Source organism: Hypomesus nipponensis, chromosome 22 (genome assembly GCF_054491055.1).
Source record: "Hypomesus nipponensis isolate SF chromosome 22, ASM5449105v1, whole genome shotgun sequence".
In the NCBI taxonomy this organism is placed as follows: domain Eukaryota; kingdom Metazoa; phylum Chordata; class Actinopteri; order Osmeriformes; family Osmeridae; genus Hypomesus; species Hypomesus nipponensis.
The window spans coordinates 19,307,584-19,320,711 of NC_140382.1; the positions used below are offsets into that span (position 1 = coordinate 19,307,584).

The following is a 13,128-nucleotide window of genomic DNA, read 5'->3' on the forward strand; positions in this document are numbered from 1 at the left end:
TTTTTTACAAGTACACGAATCATTTTCTACAGAGACACAAATCTTTTTTGCAAGTTACGGTCGTCCTGGTAATATATGGCAGACAACACTCGCAAAAGAAGCAGCTGACTGGGTTCAACAAGATAGAAACTGTGTTCAATACTAAAGTCAATCTGTGGTTGCTTAAGTTTATGAAGTATGAGTGAGATTTGAATATTATGGAGCAGGATATCGTAATAGGCTATGAGACACTATGTCTTAAATGTATTTTATATTCCAGAATAAGTCTAATTTTGTCGATGTTTATTATACAGCAGTATAGTTTGTGAGTGAATAAAACTCCCTTACAATTTAAGATGTGTTCCATCTGAACTTGTTACATGGACATTGTCATCCAGTCAGGCCTATCTGAAGTTAAGTACATTCTTTTACTGTTATTTCCACAAAAAAAATCATTTATTAGGGTAACATTTTAACAGATTAAATAGATTTAATAATTTTGCGATCAAATGCGATTAATCATATGAAATAAGCAATTAAATATTTTGATTGCATGTTTATTTACATTTTTCCTCAGATCAATGCATTCTATTTGAAACTCTGTGGGTTTTCGTCAGAATTCTGCGCTCACTAATTATGTTTGGGGCTGGTAAAGACTTCTGTTATTAACTAAATGTTTAGTTGTTTGTGGTGGTAAGACAATTTAACAGAAAACAATATAGTACATTTTGATCAACATAACACAATTTATAACGTAGGAAACCGCAGACAAATTAAGCTATATAATCATTTGCATGAATGTAGGCTACCACAGCATTGGCAATTTGACTAGATTAGAAATGGTGGTTAAACAAGTATTTCAGAGATTTCATATATAGCTGAGTATCATCTGCATAACAGTGAAAATTTACCCCAGAGCTTCTAATTATGTTTCCTAAAGGCAACATATAGAGTGAAAATAACAGAGGGCCGAGAGCTGAACCCTGTGGTACTTGAACTATAGATAGTGCCCGTGATAAAATTGGTGGCCCACAGATTTCTGGAATTTTAGGGCACAGTGCCCGTGATGATGTTGGTGACACACACAGACTTCTGGAATTTTAGGGCACAGTGCCCGTGATGATGTTGGTGACACACACAGACTTCTGGAATTTTAGGGCACAGTGCCCGTGATGATGTTGGTGACACACACAGATTTCTGGAATTTTAGGGCACAGTGCCCGTGATGATGTTGGTGACACACACAGACTTCTGGAATTTTAGGGCACAGTGCCCGTGATGATGTTGGTGACACACACAGACTTCTGGAATTTTAGGGCACAGTGCCCGTGATGATGTTGGTGACACACACAGACTTCTGGAATTATCTGTCGATAGTGCAGTGCCCATGATGTGGCTCTCCTGGCTCATTGTAAAGCGCATGTAATTTTTATGATTTTGAGTTTACTGAAGAACCTTTCTCCTCCTGCCACAGTTAAGTGGTTAAGGTAAAGTGCAGAATATTCTCAGAGCAATACGAGCAATGCAGAACATGCACTCTCAGTATCAGCTTTGCTTAAACTAGCTTCCTCTTAGCTAGCATCGTGGCTACTGCTGCTCTCTGCAGCCTGGCTGGGAGCATCTTTCGGAGTTGATTGGAAAAACATGTTTATTACTTTTATTTGGGGGTAATGCCCTTGCTAGCTCTCTCCTTTTTCTCTCTTTTCTTTTCTGATATCCCGATTTCTGAACAAGTCCTGTCATGGCAACAAAATGTAGTCTACTCTGACATTAGTATTAGCTTAACCTTAAATCAATAAATGACATTGCTAAACAAAACGACTCATACCATTTTTAGGAGAGACAGGGGGGGGTTCATTATGAAACAGGCTACATTTTACTAAAGCACAATACAATGTTTATGTTTGCTATTTTTAAGTAATGGTGAGTATTTCAGTTCAAAATAAAATTGGTTATAATTTCTTAAAATATTTAGGTCGAACATGATTATTGCTTGCATTGCGGCTGGGCCCCCCACCACGGCTGGGCCCCAGAAAGCTTTCCCCCTTTTGGGCTGTCCTGCCTACATCTGTAAAGTTGAACAGTGGATTTTGGTGTTTCAAAACCCATTGACACTGTATGACTATGTTTAGCCTGTGTTCTGCTCCTCTCTCTCACCAACCGTCTCTGGAGGAGGGGATCCCTCTCTGAATTGCTCCTCCCAAGGTTTCTTCCATTTTTTCTCCTGTTGGGAGTTTTTCTGGAAGTTTTTCCTTGTCTTCCTTGAGGGTTTAGGTTGGTTGAGGGGCAGTTCTATGGGCGTATATGAAGCCCTCTGTGACATGTTTGCGTATAAAAAGGGCTATACAAATACATTTGATTTGATCAAGTGTGTCATGTGTTTCATTGACATCTTAATCATTGTTTGCATCACGGGCACTGTGCACTGTGGGGGAGCAGGTAGAGAGACACAGAGACATAGAGAGAGATAGAGAGAGGGGGGAGAGCAAGCAGGTAGAGAGACACAGGAGACAGAGACAGAGAGCAAGAGAGAGACAGAGAGAGGGGGGGGCAGGTAGAGAGAGTATCAGACTTACTTGATGACAGAAAAGAGGGTTTTGAAGAGCTGGATGAAGATCTCGTTACAGTCCTCAAGCTCAAAGCAGATGTTGTAGGACTTCACCCACGCCAGGTTCTAGAGGAGGAGAAAAGGAGGAATAAAGAAGGAGGGAGGAGGAATACAGGAGGAAGAGGGAGGAGGAATAGAGGAGGAAGAGGGAGGGAGGGTAAAGGTCAACACAACACAGCTAGACACCATCTACTCTCATTTCAACCTTACTTCTTCTTTCCTCCAAACTTTAACCCTTCATCCCCTCCCTCCTTCCCCCTCTCCTTCCCTTTCTCCGCCCTCTCTACCCCCCGTACCTCCAGCAGGTAGAAGTATCTGTTGAACTGTGGGCTCTTGGTGTCCTCCAGCCCCTTCAGCTGTCTAGTGATGAACAAGAAGATGTCCTGGAGAGAGAGGGGCAAGTGAGGGAGGAGAGGGATAGAGGAGAGTGTGAAGAGAGGGGTATGGTCATGTACAGGGTTGGGCTGTATGGATTGGCTTGGCTTCCAAATAACACAAGGTCTCCTAGTAGTCTTGTCATACAAGAGGTAGTAAGATTGTCCAGGGGACAAGGGGGAGGTGTAGGGTCAGAGGTCAGGTACCTTGAGCTTGTCGTGGGAGGTGTAGGGTCAGAGGTCAGGTACCTTGAGCTTGTCGTGGGAGGTGTAGGGTCAGAGGTCAGGTACCTTGAGCTTGTCGTGGGAGGTGTAGGGTCAGGGTACCTTGAGCTTGTCGTGGGAGGTGTAGGGTCAGGGTACCTTGAGCTTGTCGTGGGAGGTGTAGGGTCAGGGTACCTTGAGCTTGTCGTGGGAGGTGTAGGGTCAGAGGTCAGGGTACCTTGAGCTTGTCGTGGGAGGTGTAGGGTCAGAGGTCAGGTACCTTGAGCTTGTCGTGGGAGGTGTAGGGTCAGAGGTCAGGTACCTTGAGCTTGTCGTGGGAGGTGTAGGGTCAGAGGTCAGGTACCTTGAGCTTGTCGTGGGAGGTGTAGGGTCAGAGGTCAGGTACCTTGAGCTTGTCGTGGGAGGTGTAAGGGGCCTCGGGAGCGTAGATCCTGAAGATGTCGGCCAGGCAGCAGGCCACCAGCAGACGCACGTCCTTGTTGGGGTTCCTGAGGAAAGACTCTGATGCCAGGTGCAGGGCCAGGGCCAGGTAGCGCTGCTTCTCCTCCTCCGAGTCCTGGTCCATGTCCATGTAGGTCTTCACCACCATCTACCAGACACACATACATCATACATACACACACCAAACACACAGGTCAGTCACCATCTGACTCAAACACACAGGTAAGTTAGATTTTCCTGAAAATTCCCCCAAATCGTTCAGGAAACTTAACATAATTTTGTAAGCCTCAAGACATTTTTTATATTGTAAATTATTTGGCTACTTTATATTTTGTATTAGTATTAGGTAGACATGTACCTTTAGTATAGTTAGACCACATATTTAAGTTTTAGGATTCCTAAATGTTTAATGTATGTACCTTCCTGCCAAAGTAAATTCCTTGTCTGTGCAAACTTACATGGCGAATAAAACCCTTTCTTATTCTGATAACCAGAGGTGAAAAACACCCACAAACACCCACACTCACACACAAACACCCACACTCACACACAAACACCCACACTCACACACAAACACCCACAAACACACACAAACAGACACACAAACACACACACTCACACACACACACACACAGACACACACTCACACACAAACACCCACAAACACACACAAACAGACACACAAACACACACACTCACACACACACACACACAGACACACACTCACACACAAACACCCACAAACACACACACTCACACACAAACACCCACAAACACACACAAACACCCACAAACACCCACAAACACCCACAAACACCCACAAACACCCACAAACACACACACTCACACACACAAACACACACAAACACCCACAAACACACACAAACAGACACACAAACACACACAAACACCCACAAACACCCACAAACACCCACAAACACCCACAAACACACACACTCACACACACTCACACACAAACACCCACAAACAGACACACACTCACTCAAGTGTAGGGATGCAGCAATTATCTGATTTTACTATTTTCCACGATTTAAAACATCTTGGTTTTGTAACCGTAAACGCTCATCTACAACGAGTGTTTATGTTCTCACAAAAAAGGGACATTATGGTACATTGTTTTCCAAACAACGGTTGCACAGTGAGGAGAATAATATGAACAAAGGTTGCATTGCAGTCAGTAAAATTAAAGGGGCGATTGATTGCAAAACCGATTTTACCTTGTCATAGTTGAAACATTACAGTTTGGTGTGTAAAATAGGCATACAGTGAACCTCAAAGTCAATTGAAACCTCTTTCCTATCAAAATTTCCCTTCTCACTACTATTTTGGGAAGGCAACCTGCAAACGCTAGCTTTTGAAACAGTGCAACTTGTGATGTCACAAGTTGTAGCATTAACTTTGTCACACCCCAACATTCCGCCCTCTGGTTTTCTGGTCCAGGAACATATACGGAGGTAGCGTAGATCTCCGACACTTTTTGAGCTAGCTGCGCGCTGCTCTCTTCCACAGGAATTACAAATAAGAAAGTTAATATGTTTTCAAGATATAGAAAATTGACTAAGGTCGTAAATGCAGTGTTCCAGGCTGTACCGGGAATCCTGACACCTTTCAGAGTCTTCCCAAGGAACCAGACACTTGATTCGATAGCGATTGCTGCCCTTGCTCACGTTTGTATTTTAGGTGCATTATTATGCTGAAGTAGTTTAATTAATAGTGGGTATATTGTTATTATTTGCTAAAGAATGCTTAGCCTATCAAGATCAAATGAAGCCGACAGTGTACATGCTTTCGAGTACCTTGATCGATAGGCTAGGTTACTGACCATTTACAATAAGTTGTTACGTCAATTATTAATTGGAAGCATATTTCTGCCATTTAGAACACTAAGTAGTAGTAGTAGTAAATAGTACTTTAAGTAGCCTAACTGTATTGCTTTACGGAAAATAGGCCAAAAATATATGCAATATTACATATGTTATTAGACTATTACATTAACCTACTCCAAAATATAGGGTTAGAACTTTATTTCGGCCAAAGGGGGGGGGACAGACCTGCCCCCACTGCTAAAAAAAATCCTAGGGGAAACACTGCTGGGTCTTGCAGCTGTTTGATTTACTGAAATTATTATGAAATGTTATGTTCTACTAGCCATTTGCCTGCTTTAGTAATTCCCAGTATTTCCAAGCTCTAATAGTGTAACTGAGACGACACAGTAAATATCTGTAGAGCTCTTGAGACACAGCCACTTCTTTGTGTTTCGCTAATGCAGAATTTGGTCAAATAAAATCTGTAGAATAGACGTAATGAGTGGCACATAACGTGAAGTAACATGGCATTTTATTTTGTTTGAGTTTTAACTTGTCCAGTGGGGCAAGTATATTTCTCTTCCACAAAAAATCCACTTGTCCCGGACAAGTGGACAAGCCTGAATGTCGAGCCCTGTGATGCGTGTTGGTAGCCTAATTCACAAATGTCCCACTTGGCTATAGGCACACAAAGGGTCTATGTATGTCTGGGGGGGGGGGGAATTGCCCAGGTCTAGAACTTCCAGAGAAGTTTAACCTTTTCTCAATCCTGTCAAATAAAATAAAAAACGCCAAAAAGAGCATAAAAAGAGCATATCCAAAGAAAATTGAAAGATGTTCCTGAACCAGTTTCCCCTGTTGTCAGGACCCCTAAGTCCTACTGGATTTGAGTAATAAAAGCTTGAACACAAGGAAATTGAAAGTTTATATTTACGTCTGGATTTTGTTTTGAAACACATGCCTGAAGAAGCCACACAGATTTTGGGAGCCACATGGTTGGCTTTAGAAGGCTATGGACAGGGCATGGAAGCTCCTATTGGGTAAGAGTACAACGGCCATTTTGATACCAAGATACTCAGACTTTAATTGGACCATCGTTGCATCCCTACACACGTGCATACGACTCCCCCCCCCCCCTCCACACACACGTTAAACTCAGTTTCAGTGCTATAGTAAAAAAAACTATGTACTTTCATATTTCAACAAAAGGAATGGCAGTTGGTGAAATATGAAAAAGCTTATTTTATATCTGAGTTCTGTAATCTTTGAATCTAACCATATAAAACATGAAAGGCACCATGAGCGCAGAGTACCAGGGGAGTGACAGTTTAAGACTGTTACAGCTGTGGACTGAGGTCGTCTTATCTTACCTCACCTTGTGCAACGTTCACATTTGGTCTCTTCCACTCAACACGTAAACAGTCAGACGCACAAAACCATACAGGCACTAGGACCCATACACCACTTCCTATGCCTGTGTGTGTGTGTGTGTGTGTAGGCTGGCAGCCACAAGAGCAGCAGAGCTTCCTCTTCAGTCAGTATGCTGGCAGAGTGGGGGATGGGTGCTAGGAGCTGCAGAGCTGAGAAGAGGAATACTTTTACACTCTCTCTGCCTGACTCTCTCTCACTCTGCTTGACTCTATCTCACTCTGTTTGACTCTCTCTCACTCCGCTCGACTCTCTCTCACTCCGCTCGACTCTCTCTCACTCCGTTTGACTCTCTCTCACTCCGCTCGACTCTCTCTCACTCCGCTCGACTCTCTCTCACTCCGCTCGACTCTCTCTCACTCCGCTCGACTCTCTCTCACTCCGCTCGACTCTCTCTCACTCCGCTCGACTCTCTCTCACTCCGCTCGACTCTCTCTCACTCCGCTCGACTCTCTCTCACTCTGCTCGACTCTCCTTCAGGGATCCCTACCATTTCCTGTTTGTGTGTATAATGTTGTTTGTGTGTGTGTATATTGTTGTTGGTGTGTGTCTAATGTTGTGTGTGTGTGTAATGTTGTTTGTGTGTGTGTGTAACGTTGTGTGTGTAATGTTGTGTGTGTGTGTGTGTGTGTGTGTAATGTTGTGTGTGTGTGTGTGTGTAATGTTGTGTGTGTGTGTGTAATGTTGTGTGTGTGTGTGTAATGTTGTTTGTGTTTGTGTGTAATGTTGTTTGTGTGTGTGTGTGTGTGTGTAATGTTGTGTGTGTGTGTGTGTAATGTTGTGTGTGTGTGTGTGTGTGTGTGTAATGTTGTGTGTGTGTGTGTGTGTGTGTAATGTTGTGTGTGTGTGTGTGTAATGTTGTGTGTGTGTGTAATGTTGTGTGTGTGTGTGTAATGTTGTGTGTGTGTGTGTGTAATGTTGTGTGTGTGTGTGTGTGTGTGTGTGTAAAGTTGTTTGCCAAATGTAGCCTCATCCGGTGCTTCTGAATTGCTGGCTTAAGCCTGCTGCAAATTATGAAATCTAAGACTGTAAACAGGGTGTTGGAATATACCGGTTTTACAGTGCCACAACAAAATGCTTTCTTAACACATATCCAGCAATTCAGAAACAACGGATGAGGCCACCCTAACCCCCCCCCCCCCCCCCCCCCCACGCACGCACGCAAGCACGCACAAACTCCTCAGAAAACAGCCTTGCCCCAAGCAGTACGAGACTGGCGTCTGTGATGGGGCCAACTTAACAATATCAGAGTAGTAACAGAACAGCTGGATAGTAACATCTGGGTCCAACATCACTAGTCCAACATCTCACCCTAGACCATCTCTAGTCCAACATCTCACCCTAGACCATCACTAGTCCAGCATCTCACCCTAGACCATCTCTAGTCCAGCATCTCACCCTAGACCATCTCTAGTCCAACATCTCACCCTAGACCATCTCTAGTCCAACATCTCACCCTAGACCATCACTAGTCCAGCATCTCACCCTAGACCATCTCTAGTCCAACATCTCACCCTACACCATCTCTAGTCCAGCATCTCACCCTAGACCATCTCTAGTCCAGCATCTCACCCTAGACCATCTCTAGTCCAGCATCTCACCCTAGACCATCTCTAGTCCAGCATCTCACCCTAGACCATCTCTAGTCCAACATCTCACCCTAGACCATCTCTAGTCCAGCATCTCACCCTAGACCATCTCTAGTCCAGCATCTCACCCTAGACCATCTCTAGTCCAACATCTCACCCTAGACCAGGGGTGGGCTATTCATTTTCCCGAAGGGCCACATGAGAAATTGGGACCGTTGTGGCGGGCCAAACCAATAGGCTGAACTTAATTCTGATCAATATTAATTTGATTTTTTTAATTATTTTTTTAAAGTACATTAAATGGTTTTGAGCTGCTACTGGCAGGGGCGCCGTATAGGGGGGAAATGTTAGAACGATTCTAAGCCCCAAAAAATAGGCAAAAAGTAATATTATATTATATAAACCATCATCAAGTATATAATACATTTAAAGTATAATAATACAATGAATGATCTCTGTTTTTACTTGTCTTTGGCAATAAAGGTTAAATGTCCCTATTGACCAAAAAGTTAACATCCGTATTGACCGACCATCCCCCTGTATCTGCATGAAATGGTTTGATCCTGCCTTAGCGCACTTATCGGTGACGGTGTTTGACTTGCAGTCAGTAGATGCGCTAGTCGCTAGAATGTCGTGCCGTAAACACAAATCAGGGTTTCGGAAAAGATCAGAGAAAAAAGAAAGAGAGGATAGACAAAAGAAAGGGTTTCAATCAGTAACCCAGTTTTACCAAGAAAGTTGGGTAGCCAATCTGTGAGTGGTATTAACCTGTTGGTTTAATGTCCATATAAACTAGGCAATCTAGCTACCCAGCAAACAAGGGACGTCCTGGGGACGTCATTTTGTTAGCTGGGTACAGTGTCATCACCACCACCTTTGAAACAAGTTGAACCCCCTTGAAACAAGCTATTCTAACAACGTTGTCATCGGCAGTATTAGATAGAAAAGGGATTGAAAAAGTACCATCTGGTAACTGAAAATATGCCCCCAAAAATCGTAAATAAGTTTGACATTTATTGGGAAATGGCTAATTCAAAAGAAGTTTGCTGGAAGCGATCATTGTCAGTAATGCCAAATACGACCATTTGATCTTAGACTAGAGCCCTGCACGGTGGAGAAGCTGACCTGGGTAAATTGTGCTAAGCTAGACTAGCTGCTGTTGATAGCCAAACTTAAAGGGATTGTTTGAATGCGCCGGAAATGAAAAACGTTTGTTTTGACATCAAGTTTAGGCTGTGGCATTGAAGACAGCGACACACCACACAAATGAGAGTTTAAATACATAATTTAATGTGAAATTACTTACTGTACATGCAAGTCTTGAATTACTAAAATGTAGGATGCTGCCAGTAGCCTACTGTGTGCAACAGTCTTACTACATCTATACACGTTGACGTTGTAGTTATGCGCCATTGCTAACGTGTGCTGACGTTGTGACGTTGGGCTTGCACTGATTCCCTTTGGCGACAAAAGGCACTTTTTGCCACAAAAGGGGGGGGGGGGGGGGTGGGGCACTTTGAATTTTTGCCATGGGGCCCAAAATTCCTAGCGCTGCCCCTGGTAATACATGTTACAATAATGCTATGAAAATATGTCAAGTGATACATAAGATGTATGTTAAAGACCAGCAATTGATTAACTTTATAGGAAAGCAATAAATGCTTTTGATGTTTTCCAGTTCAGTTCAGTTTTTCTTCCTCAGTGAGACTAATCCAGTTTTGTCTCTGGCTTGAACAAGCACATTGAAGTCTGCTTGAATGTCTGAGGTAGATACAGCTGACAGGTGGTCATCTGGGTCTGCAGCTTCACTAACACACCATCAGCAGCCTGCACTCACTTTGCATCAGGCCAGTTCTTGTATTTGTCTGCACTTACACAAATAAGTCTCACTTGGGTAAACGTCAACTTAGACTTAAACCTCAAGCTGTTCCACTAACGTTCCGTTCCACTACCAGGCAAAGCTATTTCAAGCTAGACCTCAATAAGCTCAGACTGTGCAGCCCAGATCAGGCGATCATTTAAAAGAGGAGTTATGTCGCAAAGCATAAACCAGCAGAGAGATGTTATTTTCAGTAGCGTATTGGATGGTAATGGATTTGTGAGTTTTTTTGAAGTTGTCCCCAAAAAGGGCAATGCAATTAACAAGGCAAGGGAGACATTTTTCAAACCATTACGACCATTAAAATGCGTAAATTGTAGGCCTACCAAATCTACTTAACATAACTATATGCAGTTAGGCCTACTGATAATTAGCGTAATTTGATTAGCTGTCTGAAACCGTTCTGACGGGCTAGCCTATGGCCAATATTCTCAACAGGAGATTGAGAATAATAGCCCCAAAAAGAACATGGCAGCAATTGAAAATTGTAGGATACAATTCTAAACACTGAAGAAGGCCATGGTTAATTGCAATTGATGTGGGATGATAATGTTTTTGTTTTCACATCTTGAACAAAATGTATAAATTAATTCAAAATAACTGCCACACACATTTATTAACTGATAGGCTAAGTGCTAAGCTTTAAGATAAAAGGGAAAGATAAGCATGACTAAAATGGGGATTCACTGAAATAAGTATTGTTGCACAGATCCAGCACCAACATTCAGATCAGAAGGTGACCCAAACTGTAGCACACTTTGCTTGGCAGAACAGTCATTTAAAATTGCTCAGCATGACTAAGAATATATAATTATAATATTAGGCGTGCATATTTAATCCAAATCCAATTATTACTATTCTGGCTGACAGTGTATGGACAGCTGCCCCATATTTCCAATTAATATAGTCTGCTTCCACAGATCCAGAAGGGGGCTTGGACAGTAGCAGACTGTGGCTGTTTGAAGGGCAGGGGCAGAAACATTTTAAGAGCTGCTACTGCACGACATGGGCTCTCACCAGTGTAACAATGGGAATGGGACGACACCCCAAGTATCATCACAGCCTTACTTGGGTGGGAAAGCTTGCCCTAATGGGCACATTGCAGGGGAAACTGTTGTTATGCAGTGTAGTTATGCATGTAGGACTATTTGTATTTGATACCCAGCAGTCCAAACCTACTTCAGAGACCATGGGGTCATTTTTTAAATACCTCCTCTTTCCCCTTAAAAGTGCCTTAAATCCATTTAAGGCTGAATCCTCTCTAGCACTGGGTTACACCCCTTCATCCCTGCAGGTACTAAAGTTATAGCTCACAACAGCAGAGCTTTGCTATGCTGCCATGCATCTCTTATACTCTGGAAGTCACATAACCAGTAATAACGTTATAAACACGTTGTCACGCAGAGTTGTGCCTTCTGCTTGCAGGCATGTTTACAAAGTTGGAGTGATGATGGCAACAAGCCAGAGGTTGGACATTGATCCAGCTGAGCTGAAGACGCATGGGTTCACAGTCAGGAGCCCGCATTATCAACCACTGCTGTATCCTCATTAATTTAAACAGCTATAGGCCGTTTCTACCCACCTTCAACCGTTTGACCACCTCATCATTGGTGATTTTGTCCGTTATCTCCTTAACCCCAGGCGGATAGGTAATCTTGCCGTCCCCCGCCGGTTTCTGCTGTTGAGGGAACTCCATGCTTGTCAACGTAAAATCCAGATGGTCTTCTACTGGCCTCTATAGGTCAGAAAACAAAAGTTCAACACAACCCTTCTACCGCACTTCTACAAAAGCCCGTTTAAAACAGTATTTTCAGCTTACAATCATTCTTTCTGGCCGATAAACTTCAAAGGGAATAGACACGCAGCGGTCAACAACGTCAAATATAGCACCAAATAGGAATTCATTGTAAAAGCTCAATAAAATCCACATTGTGCTAGCTCGTATGCTAACCTGACACCAACATATCCGCTCCACATTCGCATATTCTCTTCCTAAAGATTTTTGAAGGCACCAGTTAGGTTGCATTTACACCACAACATACACACAGTGCATTCATTTACACCAATGGTATCTATAATTACGGATTCAACACACTACAGTATTCTATTCATAAGTTACATGCATTGCTACAATTTGCGGGATGGGAGTAACGATGCTAGCAGCCAAGCTATCACGTTAGCTAACCCAGTGAAATGCCATGCTAGCTGGTTAGCATCGCTGGCCTTGCTGATTTAGGCCGCAAACTATTTACAGATCACCATCACATCAGACATCTCTTGAGCCACAAAGACCCGAAATTAAGTATCCAGAAATATTTCTTAAAAAATACCCCCTCCGATAGATAATTGCTGCCGTATATAACAAATACTAAAAGTTTACAAGGTAGTAATATACTGTTGATGTACTTGTCTCTTTCTTTCAACTTCAGCAACACATCGTTTCCTACTACTGGGCTGGTAGTTCAGGCAGAATGCTCAAGCCCTCCCTCAGCGAACTTGCCCCACGATTGATTTGGAACATCTCAATGAATGCACAACAAAGATCATTACACATTCAACTACGCCCAAAACAACACTGTAACTCGCACCTACATAAAATATTAGCTTTTATATATTTACCTCGCAAACTGGGCCGTTTTAATTCATTAGTCTGACACAAGTCAGGGTTTACTTTCGGCACAAAGCTCCGTGTCTACCCTCAGTCTGCAGTTTCAGCGTCCTCAGTGAAGGTCTGGTGCGCAGCGCCGCCGTCGGTCTGCGGGAGGTACTGCAACACGAC

At 43.0% G+C, this 13,128-nt stretch overlaps 1 protein-coding gene across 6 annotated transcripts in view; it reads right to left on the minus strand.

The window, feature by feature from the left end:
- pds5a (PDS5 cohesin associated factor A) overlaps positions 1–13,114 on the minus strand; it is a 40,615-nt gene extending 27,501 nt beyond the window's left edge. For 5 of the 6 annotated variants that reach the window (XM_084687427.1, XM_084687428.1, XM_084687426.1 and 2 more), the window contains exons 1-5: positions 12,969–13,114; positions 11,932–12,084; positions 3,572–3,775; positions 2,884–2,970; positions 2,556–2,653 (exon numbers count right to left, since the gene is read on the minus strand). In XM_084687427.1, coding sequence (XP_084543553.1) covers positions 2,556–2,653; positions 2,884–2,970; positions 3,572–3,775; positions 11,932–12,045 — 503 coding nt within the window. In that variant the 5' untranslated portion in view covers positions 12,046–12,084; positions 12,969–13,114. Of the gene's footprint in view, positions 1–2,555; positions 2,654–2,883; positions 2,971–3,571; positions 3,776–11,931; positions 12,085–12,755; positions 12,870–12,968 lie in introns of those variants that run through there. The other variant, XM_084687425.1, reaches the window with a different exon arrangement.
- Between the last annotated feature and the right edge of the window lie 14 nt (positions 13,115–13,128).